Consider the following 22823-nt stretch of genomic DNA (forward strand, 5'->3'; position numbering starts at 1 on the left):
CCAGGGGGTCCGCAAAATTTTTGGTTGATTAGACAATTTTTTTTTAATAATTATTTTTTTTTCCAAACATGAATGTCCATTATTTTAATAGTTCAGTATTGTATGCAAGATAACAGGTATGTTTATGCATTGCAGTGGCACCAATAGGCCATCACTCATTTTCATTTCCACATTTACATGTGCTTAAAATGAAAACATCAATTTGAATAGCTTGTACAGACAATGGCAGTGGCACAGCCACCATACTCACTGTGCCTTGCACATGTTTAAAATATGAATATATGAACCTGTGTATTATTTGAATAGCTTAGTATTGAAAGCACAATAAAGAGGTACGTTTATACATGGCACTAGGCCCAGTTTAATATAAAACACAATTTTATACAATATATAGTCAGGGGTCCCTGCTGCATCTCTCTAGCAGTTTGGGGGTCCTTGGCCTGAAAAACATTGAAGACTCCTGATTTAGGTGATAACAGTTTCAGATGGAAAGCATTCATTTGTCTTTTATTGAAAATCGAATTGTGAACCAAAAAGGCTACTATAACACCCTCCCTGCATAATCAAATTTAGGTTTACATTTCTAATTATTAAAAACAATTTTTTATTGAGTTTGTAGTATCACACTGACAAAAACACAAAATAAAACAAATGGGATAAATTGCTTTAGATCAAACTTACATTACGTACAACAGAAGACCTCTCCCAGCTGCAACATTAAAATGCTGGTTGAAACATTTAATTATGTTACAAATATAACAGTGATTGGGGCAATTCGGCCTTCGTGACTGGCACTTTTGGTGATAATATTTGTCTGCTTTTACAAATGCAACATTTTGAATGAAGGACTTCCACTAGCCCTTTCCAACTGCTGACAGGCAGAAGTAAAAGCGCACCAATGGTAGGACTTGTTACTGACCTCTACTGGTTGGGCCACAGTGCTTTGCATGTGGATTTCCACAGCAGCAGTTTGTCAAATAAGCTTTTATTGTTTTCACGGTATAAAATACAAACAGTGGTTTGATACCGTGGGGAATATATAAGAGAAAAATAGGGATTAAAGACAAAATATCTGATACAGTACTTAATGTCAGGCACATAAAAAAAGTGCGCGTCAGTAGCCATGTGGCTGCTCCGTCACACACAAACCCAGTGCATCCAGAGTAGTGCGTGTGTTAAAAATATAACAATGGGCAACATCATTTAGCTTAAGAAGTACAATTATTACTCTATATGATCACATTAACAAACCAATTCAATCATGTTATAAATAAACCATTTCCTTACAATATATCAGCTTATAAATGACAAGATAACTTGGCAACAATAGTATCGTCAACCTGTTCGTAGGAGAACAGGTCTCTGAAACAAATAACGTTCAAACTCATGTGGAGCTACTGGATGTCTTGATATGCCCCAACGCCAAACCATCCGGCATGCTCCACATGTTGGAGTGCTAAAACCGTCATGAATTGTCTTTATACTTTCAGTCCTTTGACGCACAAAAATGAAATTTAAAAAAAAATGAAATTACAAACACACGCATACTGGCAGTCAGTTAACAGAGTTGCATATCTTTTCCACCACTCTGTTGAACTCCTCTGGTTGATCAGCATACACGTGGTGAGAGGCGTCGTCTATCAGCTGCACAGTGGAATAGATGAGAAAATTAAAAAGACGAGTCAGCAACGATGCACTACCACGTGAAGACTAGAGTCACCGCCTCGCGGTTGTATGCCTCCGCCAACCGACGTCATGTTGAGGTTTACATCCATGACTGTGTCTCTTCTCAATTATGTCCTATTAGATATTTGACGCGGATTCTTGAGTTACGTAACAAAGGCTTGTTTTGTGAGGTCACAGTGACCTTTGACCACCAAAAATCAGGTTCATCCTCGAGTACTTGCCTCGAGGAGTTTCTGAGATATCAACCCAAAAGCAACAAACATGACTTGAATTAAAATGACGCCATTTCAATGCTGAACTGCACATTTTGGACTCCTAGCCCTCATGACTCTACTCACGATGACTCTGGTGAGGGTCTGGTTCCTAATCTGGACCACGCTGTCCCCGGACGAGCTGTCCACCCAGGATCGAGCTCCGTACAGCATGGTGAGGGGCATGGAGGGGGGCAGCTGGTGAACCCGCTGCAGCATGGGCCTCTTGGCCCAGCCCAGAGACTCCGCCATGGCCCGGAAACCCACCTCGCCACTGGGGAGGAGGAGAGGAAACGGACAAGGCGGTAGGACACTGGTCAGCTTTCTGTAGGCATTATGTTCTGCCATTGGAAATGTGATGAAGCGTTGGGTGTTTTCGCTTACCTCGGGGTTTGTGCGTTACAGTGGTAGATGTACTGCGTCATAGTGTCATCCTCAAACAGATCTTCGAATTTCCGTTTGAAATCCGGACGGAATCTGTTCACCAAGCCCGGACCTGAATCAATGACACGCCGTAAGATGAGTGGAAAGCGTGTCGACGTGGCACAGCGCAATAATAGATGAACAACGTCGTCTCACCCCATGGCCCCGCTGCTCTGATGACGGCCAGTGGGTTGAAGAGGGAAACCACTGCAGCGAGAGCTTTCACCCAGGTAGGCAGGGGCGGCCGCTTCACCACCTCCGTTCCCTGATCTTGACCCTCCTGGGTCTGGGTCTGGGTCTGGGTCTGCGGTCGCTCAGGGAAACCCCACGGATCCACCAGGATGAGATGAGACACTCTACAAGAGGAAAGCAGGGTACATTGTAATTTCCTATCAACTGGCATTTGTTTGCCATCAGCTTATGCTCAACACACACGGTGGCATCTTTTTGAATACCACCACTAGGAGGAGAGTGTGGCCGGTGATTGCAGAACAGATTGGAATCAGAGATGACGGACTAAAACTACAGTAGTGATTGTGCTCCAGGAAGCTAAACATTAACTTCCTGCTAATGTCATACATTTATTTGCCCAGTTTGGGACTAGCCCTATCCATCTTTTTTCAAAAGCAAATAGACTCAGTGTGCAAGGTTTCTGTGCTTAGACTATTTTTTTTTAAATCGGTCGACGGATTAAAAAAAGTCCCGCAAAAAAACAAACAAGGATTTGTTGTGCAGCCAGGTTATCTATCTAGTCCAAAGGTTTAATCCGTATAAAAGACAAAGTACAAAAGTTCTAAGTTGTGGTTTTATGGAGGGTTATGTTGCAAACCATTTCTGGGCTACGTGCAGTCACTTTGTGGGGACGGTTGTCACCGTTGTCACTTTCAAACTTCAAAATTCAGTTTTCTTGATTCTGGATATGAGCCAGAAATATTCAACATGACATTTAATGTTCACTGTCGAAATACAATCTCTGGCTTCACTAATGTCTTTCCATTGAACATGATTTACTGAAGTCCTTAATTTTCAAACGACAACAAAACACCAAATCACTGCCAGCTGCTGAGTAATCCGTTCTGCAGCTGCTTCTCATTAGCTGATGTTTGAGGCGGCATCACATTAGTATTATTACCTAGAAGGGTACTGGATGGCGTAGGAGGTAGCCAGGTACCCCCCGAGACTGTGTCCCAGCAGAATCATGTTCTCCAGGCCTAAGGACTGTCTCCACTGCTCAATGGATTCGACAAACTGCTCCTCTGCCTTGGCAGCGTCTGAGGGGAAGGGAGGCCTGGAGCTCCTGCCGAAGCCCAGGAGGTCAAAGGCGTAAAGAGGGCGCGACTGACTCAGCGTGTCCATGTTCCTGATCCACAGGCCTACCCCTCCTCCAAAGCCGTGGACCATCACCAGCGGAGTCTTTGGGGCTAAGGGAAAAAGGACATAGAGGAGTTATGTCATGGGTCATATAATGCATACAGTAGCACTGTGGAAGTACAGCGGTCGCCTCCCGCTAAACAAACAGACAGACGGAGAGGAGGGTGGTACCCTGTTCTGCAGGCTTGCGCACCGCCTTCTTGCTGAGAGACAGAGTCCGTATTCGATCCTGGTTTGGCAGGGTCACAAACCGAGCCCAGAGGTCATTCTGAATACCTGTTGTGACCAGACATAGAGGAATAAAGATCAGCATACCCTCACATAGGTTTGTTGTATAGCTGGTGACATAATGGTGTCGTATTACACTTACAAAAGGTATTTTATAAAGAGTTAGCATGCTTTTAAATATCATTACAACTGATAAGCAACATTTATATTACTTCCTAGTAGTTAAATAATCTGCCGGCATACGTCACAACAGTCTTACAAGCAAGAATCTTGGACTCCGTAGTCTTTAAGAGGGACATGGAGGTTGGACGCCAGGAAGGCCACCAGTTCCAGATTGAACTTGACCTAACGAGAGAGAGAGAGGCAAAAAACAAAGAATGAGGAGGTTGATAGTACGGGAACCATTAAAAGCATGCCGAGTACACAGAACAAAGTCAGTGCTGTGGTGAATTAATCTTATTAATTTAAATAAACGTGATGAGAAAACTCTCAAACGTCTTGAAGTATATTGTTGAACGGACACTTAGAATATAATCAGCTGAATGGTCAGAGCTCTTTCTCCACGGATGGTTCGGAGGTCTGACAACAAGTCAAAGTTTTTGCAGAGTATATATGCTTCACACACATATGCTTCTCAAAACCGATTGCTCCAGCTGCACATTAGCTCTCACAACCATCAGGTTGAGATTACAGCAAGTCAGGCAAAGGCTACCTTTGTTTGTCTGCATGCACACACACACACACACACACACACAATGTTCTGAGTTAAAGTGTTCTGAAAAGAACACACTGATAAATTGCCAACAAGTGCCATCAATGTTTGCACAGAGCAAACCCGCCCAGGAGTGTCAGGTTACACAACCATCATGCTGGTCAGTGCCAGGACCCCACAGCAGTGATATAGTGGTCAGGATGTATCATAAGTACCAAGAGGTCAGAGCTAATCACAGAGAGAGAGAGAGAGAGAGAGACTTCCTCTCTGGTTGGAGATAGAGATAGGCCAGTCTCTCATTTCTACCTCCACTACCCACAGGTACACCTACAGGCCTTCTACCTGTTACGCAAAAAAGAATTGCTGAGTCATCCAACTGGCTCACCGTGTCACTCACAGCTGCGCTTCTCTCCAGTGAATATCAACACTTTAAAATGCCAGTTAAACAGGAGTGGCAGAGCAAGACAATCCCATTTGATCACTGCTGTAGAGTCTCGGTTACTACTAATAACCTTTAATTTATCAAATGTTCTATGGATATGTAACACACCAAATTAGCATAAGAGCGTGTGTATTTATCACCAAATTCATTTTCTGCTAACGTTACACTGACACAGCACTCCAGTGACGTATTGTACAACACAGTCCCTTAAACAAGCGACACAATAAACACGTTCAGCTTTTTAAAGTGTAGCTAGCTTGTGATGTAATCAGACTAGCGGTGAGTTGGAGGAGGTCGTCTGTTTACCTCTCGAAGTTAAACGTGACTTACTCCGTTTCACACTCGTTCTGCATCAGATCGGTGGTTGTTGCTGTAGCGGGGTCCATTGGTTGACATTATCTGGTGACTACATTCACAGAAATTAGGACGTTGACAACACGAGCACTTTTATATCTCCTTTGAAATTACACAAACTCGTTCTTTCCTGGGTCAGCTGAGCGAGCACAGAGATGGTCCGCTGCGAAGATGAGTCAATGGTGAGAAAGAGCGGTACGGAAAGTCTGACGGGGGGTTACAAAACGTGTATTGTTACTTACAAACAGCCAAATGGACCGCGACTGCCGGTATTATTTGTGATAAATTCATGTCGCTATACACAACGTTTTCACGTGTGTTTGTGTGTATTAATAGTTGGTGAAATTCAAAACTGCTAAAGCTTAACCTGGAATTCACAAATTAGGCACTGGGGCCTTCTGCGTCCCAATACAATTGGTGACAACCGAGAATGCAGTTGACACAGCCGTACCTCTAAATACTGGCAGAGTGAGACGTCTTCCTCCTTTTTAAAACTCTGTGCTCTACGGTGGGCGGCGCCAAGTCTCCGTTCTTCAGCAACCGGCCTCTGCTCTTTTCTCCGAGCGACTCGGAACCTATGCTCGCAATCACCCTCGGAATATATTCTTTGGAACACCAAGGCCGCTTCCGGTTGACGAGGACACGTCACTTTTTCGATTGAGGAAGGGGACCTGTGCAAAACTCGCTCATTTTAACCCATTTGTTGAAATTAGACGACAACAACCATGTCGAACTCGGTCATATCGGTGATCGCTCGGTTTCTAGAGGAGTACACCACCACGACGCCCAACAAGCTGAAAGTGGTGGACTCTTATTTGTTGTACATCTTGTTGACAGGAGCGCTGCAGTTCCTCTACTGTCTGCTCGTCGGCACCTTCCCCTTCAATAGCTTTCTGTCGGGCTTCATCTCGTGTGTTGGCGCCTTCATTCTCGGAGGTAAATACTCATTCTGTTACATTTTGTTATGTGTTGCCGATGAATTGCACGATGCGTCAGTTTGGACGGTTTCGGTCACTGGACTTCTGGCCCATTATTAGTCAACGTGTGTGCAGACGCAAGCTAGCTAACCATGCTAAAACGCCACGGCTTAAAGTGTAGTTATATAGGAGTAAAATAAATACAAACACGGAGTATGGCAATGTTCGTCGACTCCATTAGAATTAAGAAGCACACTGAATTGTCACTTAAACTCCTATCTTAAAGTTACCTCTCTACGTTTGTAGAAAGGTGTTCAACTTGCTAGTTTTAGTTTGTGGTTGTATTTTTACGTTACAATGAGTTTATATATTATCATAGCTAGCATAGTGGTGATTCAACACAGCAGTATCAATGAATCCACGTAGTAACTCTAATGCAGGCAGGGTGTGTTGCATTACAGTGCATTCGTTTATGCTCTGTGCGCCTAATAAACTGGTATCTGGGTGTACCTTAGAACTGAATAACAGAATCAATTATATCCCCATAGTGGAGGAAAGTGAAAACCCTGTTACTCAGAGCTCATACTGACCTAACTAGACGACTTGGGAACTTTTCTATGAATCATAAACTAGGTTAGATTTATGAATTGGGTTCATAATATATGATGATCATAATGTTAACTGCATTGAGCTGCATGATTGTTTGGCTGTAGAATGTCAAAAGATGAAGAAAAAGCAATTCAATCCCAACGATATCCAGTTTATTCTAATAGAAAAAGGAGAAATAAGGCAGCTCCTCACATTGATGTTTTCAGCGCAATAAGTGTTGTAATATTAAATCCACTGTGTCTTTATTTTTTCGTAGTGTGTCTTCGTATCCAGATCAACCCACAGAACAAAGGAGACTTCCTGTCCATCTCCTCAGAGAGAGCCTTCGCTGACTTCCTATTCGCTCACACCGTCCTGCATCTGGTTGTGATGAACTTCATTGGTTAAAACAGACGTGCGTCTGACTCAGTGTCCTCCCTCTCAGGTGTATATTTCAAACGTGCCTTTCTCATTTTAGGAGTTTTTAAAGTTACCATTTTTGCTCGAAGTCACATTCTAGTTCAAACCCCAAATGGAGACGATCACGCTTGTTTGTATTGGTGTTTGAACACATGCAGTCATCGGATGGTATTCTGCAGTAAGCTTTCCTTCCAGCTGTATGCTTTACGCTGCTCCAAGTATGATTTGTGCAGCTGTTGGTTTCGACTATTTTCTTGTTTCATATCAAGTTGCAACTAGCACATTTTTGAGCCTTGATGGAGCCCACTAACCAATTAGGCCTGAACGTTCTTTAGTTCTGACATGGTGTATTCAGATTTTTTGAAATAGTTAAACCCTGACTGGTCAAGGTCATGAACGCCACTGAATAGTTAGAAGAACTTCTTCTTTGAATGTGTTTTGTACGGACGGTATTTTTTTAGAATAAGAGAAAATCTCTCTGGATCGTGTTGTGTGTGAGATATGCGTCGGTGTTCACAGTGTAGTCTCTCATAATGGGCAATAAATGGTAGAATTTCTCCAGTCAAAGGAGTTGTATGTGGGCTTTGATAGAGATATACGCATTCTATTGGTTAATGCTTGTGAAACAAGTCTAACATCTCTGCAGGGATCCACATGATGCTTTTGCTTTGCTACAAAACTGTGTTATTGAAATTTTAGACTTGCAAAGGGCATACTGCATTCTCTTCTTTCTCATTTGCTTCTAAATAACTGCTCCCATAACCTAACCACCTCTTCTTTTATTTTTCCACAGATCACGATAGAGAACTTATCAAAACTCCCCTTCAGGACATGACGCTACATCTGCTTTTGTGCCAGAGTGACATCCCACCATCAACACTGAATTAATTACATCTTGTCACACAAGATACAATTTCCCTGCAGATATGGATTGATTTCTTGTATTCCTTTTTTTTTTTTTTTTTACATAAAAATTTGTAAAGCATTCCCTTTTGCACTGAGAAGAAGAAGAAATAAAAACAACTCAAATGGTTACCTTGAGAATAATGAAGCAGTTCTTGAAAAACGCATTTTCTTTTCAACAATAGATTTGTTTTAAACAACCTAAACCTTTTGAGTAAGGACAGGTGTTTTTCAGTAGAAGCATACATTTGTAAAATACATGATTCTATTAATTCATTTCATGACATAGACGGTATACCCCCTTAACCCCTGTTTATGAGGGTGACGGCTATATAGTCAAATAACAGCCTAAAATATATGACTTCTTACATCAGCATTTGGGGGGGGGGGCTACATTTGGAGTTGGCTACAGAAAAAGTGTTAAAACGATTGATGGGAAAAAAATATAACTGCAAAAATTGCTATGCTATCCCTTTTTAGAGAGACCCCAAACCGATTGCAACCTTTTTTCCCCCAGTGTATACCTGAGCCAATGAGCCGTCTGCCCATCATGCTAAGAGAGGGGGAGAGCAAGAACATTGCACCCCAGAGCAATGAGAGGGTTTACGTCCATTACCTGCTCTGGAACACCTGATGGAAACACATTCCAGCTCAGTTTGATTGTGACTGTGCAGAGCCACTCAACATTTGTCACAGACCGCACTGACCTGAGGGGTTCATTTCAGCTCGTTTGGTCTTTGGGTGTGGGCTGTGCGGACCAGTTTGAATTGGATATGGAACTGCCTCACATAAATAGAAAAACGGACTGAATCGAGTTGGCGTCCCATGTTTCTTCTGTAAAAGGTCATCTACATCTCTTCCTACGCTGATTTAATAGCAGACGAGAGAGGTACCCGCCTCTAAATGTTAAAGGGATAACATTAGCACCGGTCCTTTTGAAAGGGGGTTAGCATTAAGTAATGAGGTGATTTTGGACATATCGGACCTGGAAGAATTCAAACGAGGAGTTGAGGATACCACATTTCTAAGTTTTTAAAGGAGAGGAATGAGCCTTTATGTGAAAAAGGTCCTGGTTTCCCATCTTTTCATCTATAAGCCACTAATTAAATGTCCTACATTTAGATTAGGTAAAAGTAACTGGAGGCTACTTTCTGTCAGTGGTGGAAGATGTATTCCGATCATTTACTCAAGTAAAAGTAGCAAAACCACTCCAATAAACTCCATTACAAGTACAAGTCAAAATAATACTTCAGTGTACGTTCGTAAGTAATATCAGCAACATTTACTTAAAGATTGGAAGTATAACTACTCGTGCAACATGACCCATGTCACAGTTATATTGTTATATGTTAAACTATTGTACAATGTTACTGGTTCATTAACATGTAAGCCACATGTTAGTGTCTGATTGCTCAAGGTAGAGCACATTCTAGTTATCTTACATTCTGTTTGGTATAGAAAATGCATCTCATGTGATATGGTCATTATAGATTTTTTGCAAACCCACAAAGTAACTGAAGCTGTCAAGTAAATGTAAAAAGTACAACATATTCCTCTGAAAGGTAGAGCGGAAGTATGACAAGATAAAAGTAGTACTTGAGTAAATGTACTACTCACCACTGCTTACTGTACTTTGTGTACAACAGAATTAGATCACAATTCAAATGTCTTGCTGAAAGTAGACACTATTTTAAGGGTGTAATTGATACCGTGGACTTGGACTGTGATATTGTCTTTTTGACTAAACTGCTTCCTCTTCCACTGGAAGGAATACATCTCATTAATTCATCTCAATGTAGAGCAATGGCCCGTTTGGGAACCAAGTACTAGTATTGCATTGAAACCGCTATGCAATGTATACTAGAACCTCAGTGATAAAGACAAACGCTAGGAAGCATCATGGCACCATTTTGCTTCAGCCATACATACGTAAGGTTTGTTTACATTGCCTAACATGAAGGGATGATTGAAGAAAGACTGATAGAAGACCTTTCCCCCCTTACATTATAACCAGGTTGACATGCTCTGTGAAGGAGGAAAGTTGTGACCATCAAGCAAATCCTGTTTAGTTTGATGCAACAATTTACCAAAATCAATCTCTTGTAACACAGAGAAACAGATCTGTAAACCAACCTTTCACAATGCTGATACTGGGATATGGCAGTGTGCTTGAAAGGCTGTGAATAATTAGTTTTGGGAAAGTTTCGATTCACAAATCTGCCAGGGCTGTCGCAGGAACATGTTCAGTTTCAATTCTGGGTTCTGCCGACATTTTACCAGGAAATGGATGACCATAAAAGGCCTTGCAGCCAAAGCAAAAAGGGACTTTGGGGACATCCTTGACACCCTTCACAGAGCAAATTGAGAGCCTTGGAATAATTGTTTGTTAATTCAGTGGCTGGCGGGGGGGCGGGGGGACGGGGCACTTAATCCGACAAATGAAGGCTGGACCAAATCCAAAGATTTCAGGCATCAAAATCAAATTATTTCTTTGTAGCCTGCCAAATGAATCCTCTGCATGCATGGTGGGAAGGCGCTCAGCGTTTGGTTGCTTGGGAGGATAGGATATTAACAAAAGATGGCTAACACTGTGACTGAAATGATAAAACAAGAAGATATAAGAGGAAAGACGAACATGTTTACTTACGGACCAAAACTGTAGTTAAAAAGAATAGTTCCACATTCGAAATCCGGAGCCCAGACCGGAGTGTCGAAGAAAACAAAAGATGTCAGCAAATGGGTCACTTCACAGAAATAGTTTTATGGATTTTCACACATTGCCTTTTAAAATGTTGTGTGAGCTGAAAAAAAAAAAATACTTTTTAGGTCACAAAAAGAGATCAGACTCATTTACAGAAAGCCATAGACAAATTGTGGTATTTTAGAAAAGTGCCAAAGCGTTTGCTAGAAGTATTCCTGAGTTTTAAAATCTAATTGGCACCTACATGGTTAATATCTGGAACATCTGGATCCAACTTGTGGTCACATGACCAAAGGGTTAGTGGGATTGCGGAACCTGGAGTCTGTGTTTAGACAAGGGAGAGAGTTCCTCAAACTGACGGCGAAACATGCAGCAACCCATAATCCTCGCCCTCAGCCTGTTACCATGGATCCCAGGTAATAAATAATATAGTAACTGAGAGCATATGTTTATTAGAGTTTTTTTGTTTGTTTTTTGTATTAGAGCCTTTTTTAGGCAGACAATTGATGAAAAAACAGAGTTAGAATGATTAATGTCTTTGATGCAGCCCCCTCACTTTCGCTTCAGATCTCTTTACTATTTTATCACTTCTCTGTATTAATAATTCGTTAAAGGCCAGACTAGTAAAGTTCTTACTGTTATTTTTCTGCAGGAGCCGGAGAAGGCTTTTATGTTGCTGTTGTTTTTTTAATCTTCCAAGCTTCTGTGCCGCTTGCCCATGGCAACATTATGTTTGATGTTTATTTTGCCAAGTCTCCAAAAGCCTGTTATATTTGTCCCCCAAAATCTCTATTTCATAGGAATAATCCAATTTTGAAACAGAGGGAAGTTAAAATAGGAATAGTGTTTCGTTACAAAGGAAAGCGAAACCATAAATATGGTATGAGTATTGCTCAAGGCCACTTTCTCCAATCCTCAATCCTGGATAAGAAATGTCCACTGTGAGTGTGTTTTAACTGCAGCGTGGCTGAGAGTCTGAGCTCAAGTTGGTGCTCAACACTCAATCATCTCCACTTTCCTTCAGCCTTCCTCTGCAGGGTAACCACCGAGGGAGAGCTCACAGTCATGGAGGGTCAGTCCCTCATCGTCCCGTGTCATTATGACCCCCAGTATGCCGGCTATGTGAAGTACTGGTGCCGGGGGAATACGAGGGAGTTCTGCACCAGTTTAGCTCGAACCGATTCAGCCAATCCAGCCGCGGGGAAAGTGAGCATCTTCGACGACCCGGTCCAGCAGGTGTTCACTTTGACCATGAGCAACCTGAAGGAGGGCGACTCCGGCTGGTACATGTGTGGCGTGGAGATAGGCGGCATGTGGAACCGCGACGTTGTCGCTTCCACGTACATCAAGGTCATTCATGGTGAGTAATGGAGGGATTTTGAACTGATGAGTGTTTATTGATCGCCGTTGAAAAGGATATTCGAATGCATTTCGAATGCTTCGATAGCAAGTATAAAAAAGACACAGTGTTTGATTTGGTGGCGTCTAGTGGTGTTGTTGTAAATTGCAACCGACTGAACACCCCTCCGCTCACTCCTCCCTTTCCAAGACTCCGGTTAAGTGAGCTGCTGAGTGCAAAAAAAACGTGGCAATACCGTTGGCCTTGATCACAGGCCATCCATACTATAATAACAGTACTTCATGAGCAATGCAAGTCAGACAAAGGTACAACGGTTTAGCCCTCACCGACTCACTTTACCGCACTTTTACAATCATGTTGGGGAACTACGGTGGCCTTCAGGTAACGTTAAATGTTAAATGTTAAATGTTCTCGCCAGAGCTAGTGTTTGGTTTGTCCATTCTGGGCTACTGTAGAAACATGGCAGACTGTGAATATGAAGGACTTACAATGATTCTTAGCTTCAGGTGATTATACACTAATGAAAACGTAGTTATGAACATCACATTCTATTTCTGAGATCACCCAAAATGCTACACAGTGGCCCTTTAAGTTTGCATTCCTTACCTGCAGGTATGTCGGTGGTGAACAGCCAACTGAGTGGGGAAGAAGGGAGTAGTGTCACAGTTGAATGCCGCTACAGTGAGAGATACAGGTATTTTATTTGCCAAATTCAAAATATCACGATTGTCAGTTGTTGTTTTACCATCAGACAATGTAGAACCCAAACTTTTAAAAACTACATTTTTAAAGCATCAGCAAACCTGAGAAACTTGGTTGTTTGTTAAAACAATCTTCAATTCAAGCCGAACTGTGATGGACAGTGAGCCTTCACTGACTCCCCTGTGACTGCTTGCCAACAGAGACAGCGAGAAGAAGTGGTGTCGGAGTGGAGACTGGAGCTCCTGTCTGCTGACTGGTTCTGAGGGGAGCTACGAAGACACTTCAGTGGCCATCAGCGATGACAGAACTAGGGCTTTCACTGTAACCTTAAAGAAGCTGCAGATGAGCGATAGCGGCTGGTACTGGTGTTCTGCAGGACAGAACCAGAAGCTCGTTCATGTGCTGGTCACACCAACACCCACGACTAGTAGGTTGACAAAGAACCCTTGCAATGAAAAAATATGTATAACAAATCATCTATTTATATTTTGAATTCAACGTGAATCTAGACATCTAGAGTACAATCTGAGCGATTCCTAATCGATCCATTGTTGAAGTTTCACTGGGCAAGATTTATGTTAACAGTATTAATTGATTCGTTTTTAGCACTTGGGGCAGCAGAACAAGCGGACACAACACTTACTGTACATATTATCGCCTTAGGTCTATGAGAGCCATGAGAGTAAGAATCACAAGAAGTTAAGTTGCGGACTGGGAAACCAAAACAACGAGCTTAAAGAAACTAAAATACTCACTAGAGTGCTGCCAGAATGAGTCATGAAACACAGAGATGAGTCAGCATTTTTGCCTTTCCGCCTGATTTGGAAGTCATTGGGTTTTTTGAATGTTTTTTTTAGTTAGATGTCTGTAATAAGGTCTGTAGTTAACAGAAGCTTAAGGGATTTTAACGTTTCGTTCTACGACATAAAATACGTCAGCAAATACACCACTCTTGAATTTGTACGTGTCTTAAAAAAGGCAGTTGTTAACAAGTGGCTAAATGAGACTACGAAACGTCAACACGCCACGCCGCACACTAGGGCAACTTTACCGTAGTGAAGTCCTGTGATCACAGTGTAGTTTGTTTGTAGCCTAACGTTCGCTTTTCTTCATCTGGCAATTGTTTTTACCCTTCAAAAATCATAAAAGTGGTTTCCCTTTATCAAGATTATCTAGCTTAAACCTTTATTTTCTTTACTAACCCAACATCCTATGAACACATCTCACTGGCTTTCTGTTGAGGGAACCAGTGCGATTCTAACTTCTCGGTTGGCCTTTAAAAATACCTCATCCCTGCAGCACTCTATTAAGGTGTGGGACACTGCAGAGTTGGGTGATAATTCTCTGTGAGTTTGTCACTAATAGCTACCACTTTCACACTAAGCATATCAAAATCAGTCCAATTCTCACATGCTGTGCTTTCAGTCTGGGAAACCTCTTTTTAAAAATCCTTTGAGCTTATCGGGTGAAAACCAGACAAATCAGTGTACCATGGGGAGTTGATTAGATGGTGATCTGACTCACAAATTCAAACTCTCGAATTTTATTAAAAGCTATTTAAACCAGGCATTGTATGTATGAAGAGAGACCCAATTCTGCTGCTACGTGGCTTCTTCCCCACGTTCATCACTCTGCAGCGGCTGAATGAGAAGTAGCCAAGAGCGGCTCTACAGATCAATATGTGTTTGTGACAGATGGCGGGGACTCTTAGGTCTCCCGCTGTACAAAGGTATTGATTATCATGAGTCACTTATCAAGGCATATTGATGTTATGAACTCTGAGGGTGCTGCTACATTTTGCTTAAAATAGTACATCGTTTTTTCAGCTACACTGTGTTTATCTTCAGCTGCAGTGACTGCGACATCCCCACCTACACCGAGTCAGTCTGCTGCATACCTGCCTCCACCCAAACCCATCACGAAGGAGTCCTGGAACAGTCACAGGCAAGAGGAGTGAAGCTCAGCTTTATGCTTGTGCTTTAAAACTGCCGTTCATGAGAAATCTGTCATCATTTTGGCCGTCATGTAACTATGTAAAAACAGACGCAGCATAGGCCTGAGCTGTTCTTGAAGCTGGACTATGTGTTCAGACCACTGAGAGCTTTGTGTCTGTGTTTTAGTCACATCTTGGAGACTTTGCTGGTGTGTGCCTTCATCATGTTCATCGTGGGCTTGGCCATATGGGTGAGAAAGTTCTGGAGACGACACAGTAAGGCAGCTTCTCTTTCCTCTGAATATCAAATCTGGGTAGAATCATACCACTAAGCTCAACTATAGGACTATGAGATATTGCACATGCTGAGAAATATATTTGCATTATTATTTGTTGCTTAAATATCCTCAATATCCATTTCTAGGGCAGGATCCTGTGCTGAGACAAGTGAATATGATAAAAGCAAGGCACAATGTAACAATCTGTCACTTTTCCATTTCACATTAAAGATAAACATTATTATCAAGGTTATGCTTAAGAGATTATTATCGTAATCATTTTTCTTTTCTCTCATTTGTAGGGGTACTCAGGGGACGTAGGTGACCCACAAAGCGCTGCTGTCGTTTTCATGAACAAGGATTCCCAGGAGGAGTACTGAGCTTTGCCACTGTAGTGTTTACTGTTACTCTTTGTAACTGGATGTAATTTTTGTGTCGGTTCACTGCGCACAGCTCATGCTTTATTTCCACTGTCTTTTGTACATTACATATAGATGGTAAAATGGACTGAAAATGGTAAATGGACTTTAATTGTATAGCACTTTTCTAGTCTTCCAACCGCTCAAAGCGCTTTATAAAGACAGATTCAATGAGGTTTTCTGATTGCTGCTTTTCATATGCAACTGGCAGATGCTGGAGATCTTGCAAGTATACTTGTAAGAATTTATCAAAATATAATCTTGTGGTCTTTAATTAAATTTTTGTTGTCAGAAGCAGCACTGTAACTACCACTAATGGCACTGAGGTCATGTATGTTCATATTTTTTGTTGGAATTTGGGTATTGTATCTTACAGTTTACATTCTAACTGAAAATAATAATAATAATTTAAAATTTTTTTTTTTTTAAAAATCTCAAATACAATACATCAATAAAAACATTTTTGATTCGATATTTCTACGCTAGATTGTAATCAATGTGGGAAAACACTTATTTAACAGGTCCATTATTGACTGATCATTTTCAATAAAGTTCCTAAAGAAATTAGCAAGTTGGTGCTATTCATAGGGAAAATAGAGATAATAGCCCCTTTCACACATGCACTGCAACCCTGAACTTATCTAGACTTTAGCCTTAGGAGCTGTATGTGAGAATGCAAATGTCCGAATCAGTTAGACCAGACATTAAGCAGACTTAACCCTGCTAGCACAAAGTCTGTGTAATGTCTGATTAAGCCCATGTGCGAATAGACGTGGGCATTGTCGGCAGAATTCATGGCGAGTGAGTGGGTGTGTTGGATATCGTTTCTGTGATGCGATTGGCGCAAAGCTGGAAGAGTACAAACACCCGAGGGTGAAGTAGCAGGGTCATTAATGCGAACGAAGACGCCAACGGAAAAGTGTAACTGCAGAGACGACGAGATTTGGGACGCTAAAACTTTCAGGAGAATTCGAGGATCAGAAAGAGACCCGGTTGTGTATGACTAAATAATGAACTGATTATGTGACTGTTGTGTAATCCGAGCCAAGGGGCAGGTGATACAATATTACGAGAGCGGTGACAAAGAGAAGAGAAGCAAAACTCTCGGGTGCTTTCCTGACAATTGCACCCTAGATAGCACCGCGGTAGTAATAAAAACTTATTAGATATGAAGTAATGTATGGTTTGTGCATTTTCATGGTTTTGTATGGACAGACACATGGAAGGTGGGAGAGAGGGAAAGGGGATGACATGCAGCAAAAAGCCCCGGACTGGAATCGAACACGGGCCCTTTGCTGCGGAAAGGACTTATCCTCAATAGATCCTCGACACATGACTTTTTTCAACGAGGTCAACGAAAAGTGGTAAGGATACAAGGCATTAGGAGGTAATTTAGTCACTATTTGACCTCCAGCTATGTGCTCAGCCAAGGGAGCTACCAGGGCGCCCCCTGCTGGCGTAATTATAAACCAGAGGTCACGTTAACCGAATAGTTTCGGTCTCCAGTCCGTCGTTTTGACAGACTGGAGACCTTGGAACGCGTCTGTTAGTACGGGTCACCGAGCGGTGCCAGTGAAGCTGCGGCACTTCTGCAGAAGAAGAGCATGATGGGTAATTTCCCCGTGTTCCCACGTTCAGAGAGTCTGTTAAGTCCAGTCTCCAGTGTGGCAGCAAAGTGTGGGTTCAGCCTTCATAACAAAATTTAAATGACCATGAGAGGTTGTCTGTTGCAAATACGGAAAAAATCATTCATCTGCTTCATGTGTGTTGACATGAAAAGTGACCGCACGGTCGGTGTTGTGTGTCTGTCCTTATTTTTTGCGACGGAATTTTTGTAACACTGTCTGTCAAAATAACAGGCAATGAGAAAGTCTAATGCAACACTGGATTACATTTCTGCATGACGTGGGACGTACTGTATAAAGCTTTTTGGTATGTCTGTGCCTATATGCATACATGCTGTACCAAGATCTTCTCTGACATCAGATTTGTAATGTAATAAACCTCATTTCAAGTTTTCCACATCATGTATGTAATGAACCATGCTGCTCAAGAAACAATACCCTTCAGGACTAATGACTTCAGGAATAATAATGATTACACTGGTCATGTACACTGACTACCCCTGGTTTTTAGATAGCATTGTTATGGGAATTGTTATCAGCTCCAAACTGCTTTGTATTTGTTGTGTCCATCTGTTGCATCAAAACAAGTCCAATGTGAATAAATAATAAGTGCAAGTTGGTATTTCTTGTCTGCACAGAAGCCCCATGGGACAGTACATTTTCAGCTTTGGTTGCTATTTTAGCAGAACTAGAAAGCAAAGTGTACTGCATAACAAGATAATCAAATGGCTAATTAACACATTTAGGCATGGATACATGGTCGGTTTGACAGAAAACTTGTGGAAGCAGAGTCAGACAACGTGAACATTATTATGAGACTTTCTTATGTGAGCAAATGAAGACGAAAACCATACGAAAGAGCTCCCAAATTAACTCTGCATTTCATGCTTGAACTGTCTGCTCTCATTCTGAACCTCAAACGTGTTAGAATTGTAAATTGAACAAGCTAATGAGCCGACCAAAACTGCTGGTCCAACTAGAGCTTGGAACTCTTAGTAATAACCGTCTTCCCTTCAAATGAGGAAAGGCCATTTTGTTGTGTGTGATACAGATACATTTATTAACATTCAGTGTTACTTTATGGGGTCATGTAGACTGCTTGCACCCGTATCCTTCACTCAAACTAATCTCTCGCTTTTCAAGACCTTTCATCACTCATGACCAGTGCTGCTGCAGGAAATTGACCAGCTTGTACTTGATGTTGGGTTTGCATCATTTGCATTGCAACCAAAGTTAATTCTGCATTCAGTTATGCCAACTTCTTGTTGTTAAGTTGACTGAGTCATCTGTATACCAGCAGGCATCCTGACCAGGTGCCCGAACCACCACAGCTGGCCCCTTTCAACGCTATGGAGCAGCGACTCTACTCCGAGCTCCCCACGGATGTCTGAGATCTTTACCATATCTCTAAGGCTGAGCCCAACCACCCAATGAAGGAAGCTCATTTTGGCCACTTCTGTCACTATCCCAAGCTCATGACCATAGGCGAGGGTCAGAATGTAGATGGACTGGTAAATCGAGAGCTTTGCCTTCTGGCTCAGCTCCTTCACCACGACAGCCCTGTACAAATCCAGAGGTACTTGAACTCCTTCGTTTGGGGCAGCGACTCACTCCAAACTCAGAGGGTTCAATCCAAACAATCCAACGTTTTCTAGCAGAGAACCATGGCCTCAGACTTAGAGGTAGTGAATCTCATCCCGACCACTTTAAACTCGCCTACAAAACGCCCCAGTGCGTGATGAATGGTACAAAACCACTCATCTACAAAGAGCGGTGATACCCCGATAATTGGAGCACACTCTCTGGTCCCCTTTTAAAAAAATTCTCATCTCATCCACCCCTGGCACCTTGTCGCCAATGAGCTTTTTGACTAGCTCAGCGACCTTTACCATGGATATGGATGGGTCTTCCCCCAAGTCTTCAAACTCTGCCTCCTCCACAGAGGACGTTTTGGTTTGGTTCAGGACTTCCTCCAAGTGATCTTTCCCCCGCTCAACAACATCCCCAGTCCAGGTCTGCAATTATCCTCCCCTGCTGAACACTGCCTGAGCCAAGCCCTGCTTTCCCTTTATGAGTCGTCTAACGGTTTGCCTGAACTTCCCTAAGACCAACCAAAAGTCCTTCTCAATAGTCTCCCCCAACTCCCCCCACATTGAGGTTTTTGCTTTTGGCAACCCCCGCAGCTGCAACCCTTCTGGCCAACCGGTACCAGTCTGTGGTTTTCGGAGACCCCGGGGCCAGCAAAGTCCGAAAGGCCTCCTTCTTTAGCTTGACCGCCTCCTTGGTGCCCAACAACAGATTCTTAGGCTGCCTCCACAACAGCCACAACTCCAAGCAGCGGCTTCCACAATCGAGGCTTTGAACATGGCCCACTCGGATTCCATGTCCTCAGCCACCACTTGGAGGTGAGAGTTGAAGACCTTACATCCTGACAGACCTTAAGTCCTGGCAAGATCAGTCAAGAAATACACAACAACAACAACATCTCCCGACAGAACACCGCCACAGTGGAATTACAGCCTGCATGGACGTTCTTTCAGCCCAACATTATTGACAACAGAGCAGCTAATATCTGTAGCGAGAGCAACAAGCTAGTGGACTGCAGAGTGCCGTCTCAGCTCCACGCACAAGGAGTGTGTGTAAGCTCCACCCTCCAGACAGAGGAGAGAAAAGAAACAAGTGTGACAGACAGTAAATGACAGCAAAATACAGTTCTCACTGAGCTGAAATTAAACCAAACTCGCAATCATTTTCTGTCACTGCATCGATGCAGAGTTGTTCATGCCCACACACATTTCCACACCTCTTGACAGGTTAGAGCAGCCACACAGCCAGGGAGAGCAGTGCGGCTGCAGCCGCTGAACTGCTGCGGCTCATAGCATTGTGGTGTTCACACAAAAAAGCATTGCTGCTGTGGCTCGCCAACTGCCAGCCCTCAACAGATCATCTTCACTGTCTATTTTTGCAGAGAACTGTGCAATTCACGGGTAAAAATAAATAAATAGGTGACATAGGCTGAAAACATTTTTTTCTAAATATGCTTTATTGTTCCCTTGCAAAAAGAAGTTTCCAACCTCAACAAGACTTACCTGGTTGAATAAATATTGAAGTAAAGCTTATATCAGAGGAACAGGGTAATATGATTATTTAAGAAACCACTATATCATTAGTAATGCTATATAAATAGGGATTTTCTTTGATTTTGACCAATTATAATGCAACATTTCTTATCATTGTCATGGCTGGAATAACCATTAATCATTGTTCTCTTTTGGAAATAATTGCAATTAAAACGTCACGGCACCTGTGAGGGATTTGTCATTTGTTTATGAAATCAAATGTTTGCAGTGATACATGTAGGCCTCTGTTTTTTTTGTTTTTAAAAATGAAAATAACTATTTGTGTTATAGTGCCTCATGATTTGGTGGGTGCTTTATCTACACTTCTATTCTTTTCCATTATATTCTACTGTGCTGCATTCTAATCTATCATGTTCCATTTTATTATATTCTGCTTTGTTCCACAATGTTGTATTATATTCCACATTATTTTATTATGTTCCATTACATTATGTTCTATGTCATTGTATTCTACTCTACTTATTTATATTCTCTTCCATTATATTAGGTTATTTTTCATTATATTCATTTATATTTTTTTCTATTGTATTTTATTCAATTATATTATAATCTGTTACATTTTATTATGTTTTGCCCTTTTCCTGCTCTTTGTATTATGCTCGGTTTCATTCTTTTATGTTCCGTTTTATTTTGTACTGTTCGATTCAATTTCATTACATACTGTTCTATTTCATTCAATTCCTCTCTGTTCCACTTTATCTTATTCTATTATTTTCTGTTCTATTCTGTTCCGTTACATTCTATTCCATTCTGCTCTGTTCTATCTTGCACTACTTTATTAATATATTTTGGTTTGTTGAATTATGTACTCTATTCTGTTTTATTTACTGTGTTTTATCCCGTCTACTCTCTGTAGTCCACTCTAGTCTAAGTGAGGACCACCAATGTGTTGATGTTACAGGGTTACAGGGACTTAGTCATTAATCTAAATGGAATCAGTTCTGCCACTAGATGGAGGTCAACCCTGTATGAAATATGTTCTTTCTGTTATATATCGCTGTGTGTGTGTGTGTGTGTGCATGTCTGTTCATGCAAAAAAAATGTTCCCTTTACCTGACCAAACATCTCAGATAATCTGAAGGAAAAAAATGACAACAAGCCAGAGGCTGTTGCTTGTCACTACAGAGTTCTACACAGGAAAATACAGGCTTTAAACATCTTAACATTCATGCATTTTTGATTTAATACGAAAACATCCCAGTTCCTGCTCATGCATTAGGAATTACATTTCTGAGACGGTTCCCTTGAGTCTTGCCATTTGAGGGCATCAACAATCAATACATTCGTACTCTCCTTGTGCACGGCTACTGCAGAAAATAAGGCATCAGTGGGAAACATGAAGGGCCAGCATGAAGCATAAATGACTCTTCAAGGCTGTGTGACAATCGGTATGAAGGCAAAGTGTTGCACAAGCATGAACCTCATATAAAAAACTAAATACTGCATTATTCTTGTTTACCCAAACGTAATATCCATGACCATCAGTTACCTCAAGAGATACTGAGAAACCAATGAATAACCTTAGCAGTAGTAGTAGTGTTCACAGGTGTTATACTGTTTTATTCAACTAAAATACACATTCATACGCATTCATATTTAGCATGTTGTGAAGCATGATTTCACAATTCTATACTGTATCTTGGCTCAGCTACTCTATCACAGATCCACCATAAGCTGCGTGGAGAGAGAGAGAGGCATAATTTACCCCCAGTGTTTCTATAGTAACGGAAGCTAAAAAACAAAACAAAACAAAAAGGTACCAAGTTGCCAGATCCTGCTCAAAGATGAGATCCACCGTGACTAACCAGAGTGCCCCTCACCGGCTGAGAGAGCACAACAAGGATGGGAATGAAGTGCACAGGCTGGTCCCCAGTGTACTGCCCTGTATATGTTACTGTTATACGAGCTGTATTTAACATTCTGATCATCAATAAAACAGCAAAAAAGTATTTGCTATGTTAGATATAGAGGACTAATGTCTACCTGAGCAGAGAATGAAGCCGCTCTCCCTCTGTGTGTGTTATCCGAGCTTCTCTTTGCTTTGTCGACATAGCCGGGCTGGCTGTGTGCGCTGTTACAACCCGGCTCAAAGGCTGCAACATGAATGGGAGGCCAGACGAGTTAAAAGTAATAAACAAACACATTTATTGAGAGAACACATAAACTAAATTAAACAAACATGGAGAGGCAGTAATCAGTAATGTCAGCGTGTGTGGATGTGTGAAACAAACAGAACTAAACAGCGGCCGTGTCGAGATCCCTGATCAGGTGCCGAGTCTTTATAGCTGGCACTCCCGCCAGGCTCAGGTGTGGCTCATTAGCTGACGAGCAACAACCTGAAAGACAGAAAGAGACAGCAAACAGGACACA

At 41.9% G+C, this 22823-nt stretch overlaps 3 protein-coding genes across 5 annotated transcripts; 2 read left to right on the forward strand and 1 right to left on the reverse strand.

Moving 5' to 3' along the window:
• Positions 1-333: 333 nt before the first annotated feature.
• Positions 334-5623, reverse strand: abhd4 (abhydrolase domain containing 4, N-acyl phospholipase B). 2 transcript variants are annotated; one of them, XM_076097669.1, is made up of 8 exons: positions 5444-5623; positions 4219-4304; positions 3903-4007; positions 3493-3781; positions 2517-2716; positions 2322-2433; positions 2025-2211; positions 334-1644 (listed from the first exon to the last, which is right to left on the reverse strand). In XM_076097669.1, the coding sequence occupies exons 1-8, from the start codon at positions 5497-5499 to the stop codon at positions 1555-1557; spliced, it is 1125 nt and encodes a 374-aa protein (XP_075953784.1). In that variant the 5' UTR covers positions 5500-5623; the 3' UTR covers positions 334-1554. The 2 variants fall into 2 exon arrangements, with proteins under 2 accessions (XP_075953784.1, XP_075953785.1); XM_076097670.1 differs by having other exon boundaries at positions 5420-5576.
• Positions 5624-6045: 422 nt separating this feature from the next.
• dad1 (defender against cell death 1) lies at positions 6046-8427 on the forward strand. 2 transcript variants are annotated; one of them, XM_076097673.1, is made up of 3 exons: positions 6046-6403; positions 7250-7387; positions 8186-8427. In XM_076097673.1, the coding sequence occupies exons 1-2, from the start codon at positions 6193-6195 to the stop codon at positions 7378-7380; spliced, it is 342 nt and encodes a 113-aa protein (XP_075953788.1). In that variant the 5' UTR covers positions 6046-6192; the 3' UTR covers positions 7381-7387; positions 8186-8427. The 2 variants fall into 2 exon arrangements, with proteins under 2 accessions (XP_075953788.1, XP_075953787.1); XM_076097672.1 differs by having other exon boundaries at positions 6057-6403; positions 7250-7417.
• Positions 8428-11243: 2816 nt separating this feature from the next.
• On the forward strand, positions 11244-16160 carry pigr (polymeric immunoglobulin receptor). The gene is made up of 8 exons (XM_076097671.1): positions 11244-11412; positions 12021-12356; positions 12969-13050; positions 13259-13485; positions 14906-15002; positions 15179-15267; positions 15416-15465; positions 15572-16160. The coding sequence occupies exons 1-8, from the start codon at positions 11364-11366 to the stop codon at positions 15647-15649; spliced, it is 1008 nt and encodes a 335-aa protein (XP_075953786.1). The 5' UTR covers positions 11244-11363; the 3' UTR covers positions 15650-16160.
• Positions 16161-22823: the final 6663 nt, after the last annotated feature.

This window comes from Anarhichas minor, unplaced genomic scaffold (genome assembly GCF_050575085.1).
Source record: "Anarhichas minor isolate MPS153535 unplaced genomic scaffold, ASM5057508v1 ptg000024l, whole genome shotgun sequence".
Classification (NCBI taxonomy): domain Eukaryota; kingdom Metazoa; phylum Chordata; class Actinopteri; order Perciformes; family Anarhichadidae; genus Anarhichas; species Anarhichas minor.

Bases quoted from the DNA above. Each gene is read 5' to 3' on its own strand.
- pigr (XM_076097671.1), top strand. From the start codon at position 11,364: ATGCAGCAACCCATAATCCTCGCCCTCAGCCTGTTACCATGGATCCCA. The intron at 15,003-15,178 runs GCAAGAGGAGTG...TCTGTGTTTTAG, and splicing joins GAGTCCTGGAACAGTCACAG to TCACATCTTGGAGACTTTGC. The intron at 15,466-15,571 runs GTAACAATCTGT...TCTCATTTGTAG, and splicing joins TGATAAAAGCAAGGCACAAT to GGGTACTCAGGGGACGTAGG.
- dad1 (XM_076097673.1), top strand. From the start codon at position 6,193: ATGTCGAACTCGGTCATATCGGTGATCGCTCGGTTTCTAGAGGAGTAC. The intron at 6,404-7,249 runs GTAAATACTCAT...ATTTTTTCGTAG, and splicing joins TGGCGCCTTCATTCTCGGAG to TGTGTCTTCGTATCCAGATC.
- abhd4 (XM_076097669.1), bottom strand. From the start codon at position 5,499: ATGGACCCCGCTACAGCAACAACCACCGATCTGATGCAGAACGAGTGT. The intron at 3,782-3,902 runs GTACCACCCTCC...TTTTTCCCTTAG, and splicing joins GCGCAAGCCTGCAGAACAGG to CCCCAAAGACTCCGCTGGTG. The intron at 1,645-2,024 runs GTGAGTAGAGTC...TCCACTGTGCAG, and splicing joins AGACCCTCACCAGAGTCATC to CTGATAGACGACGCCTCTCA.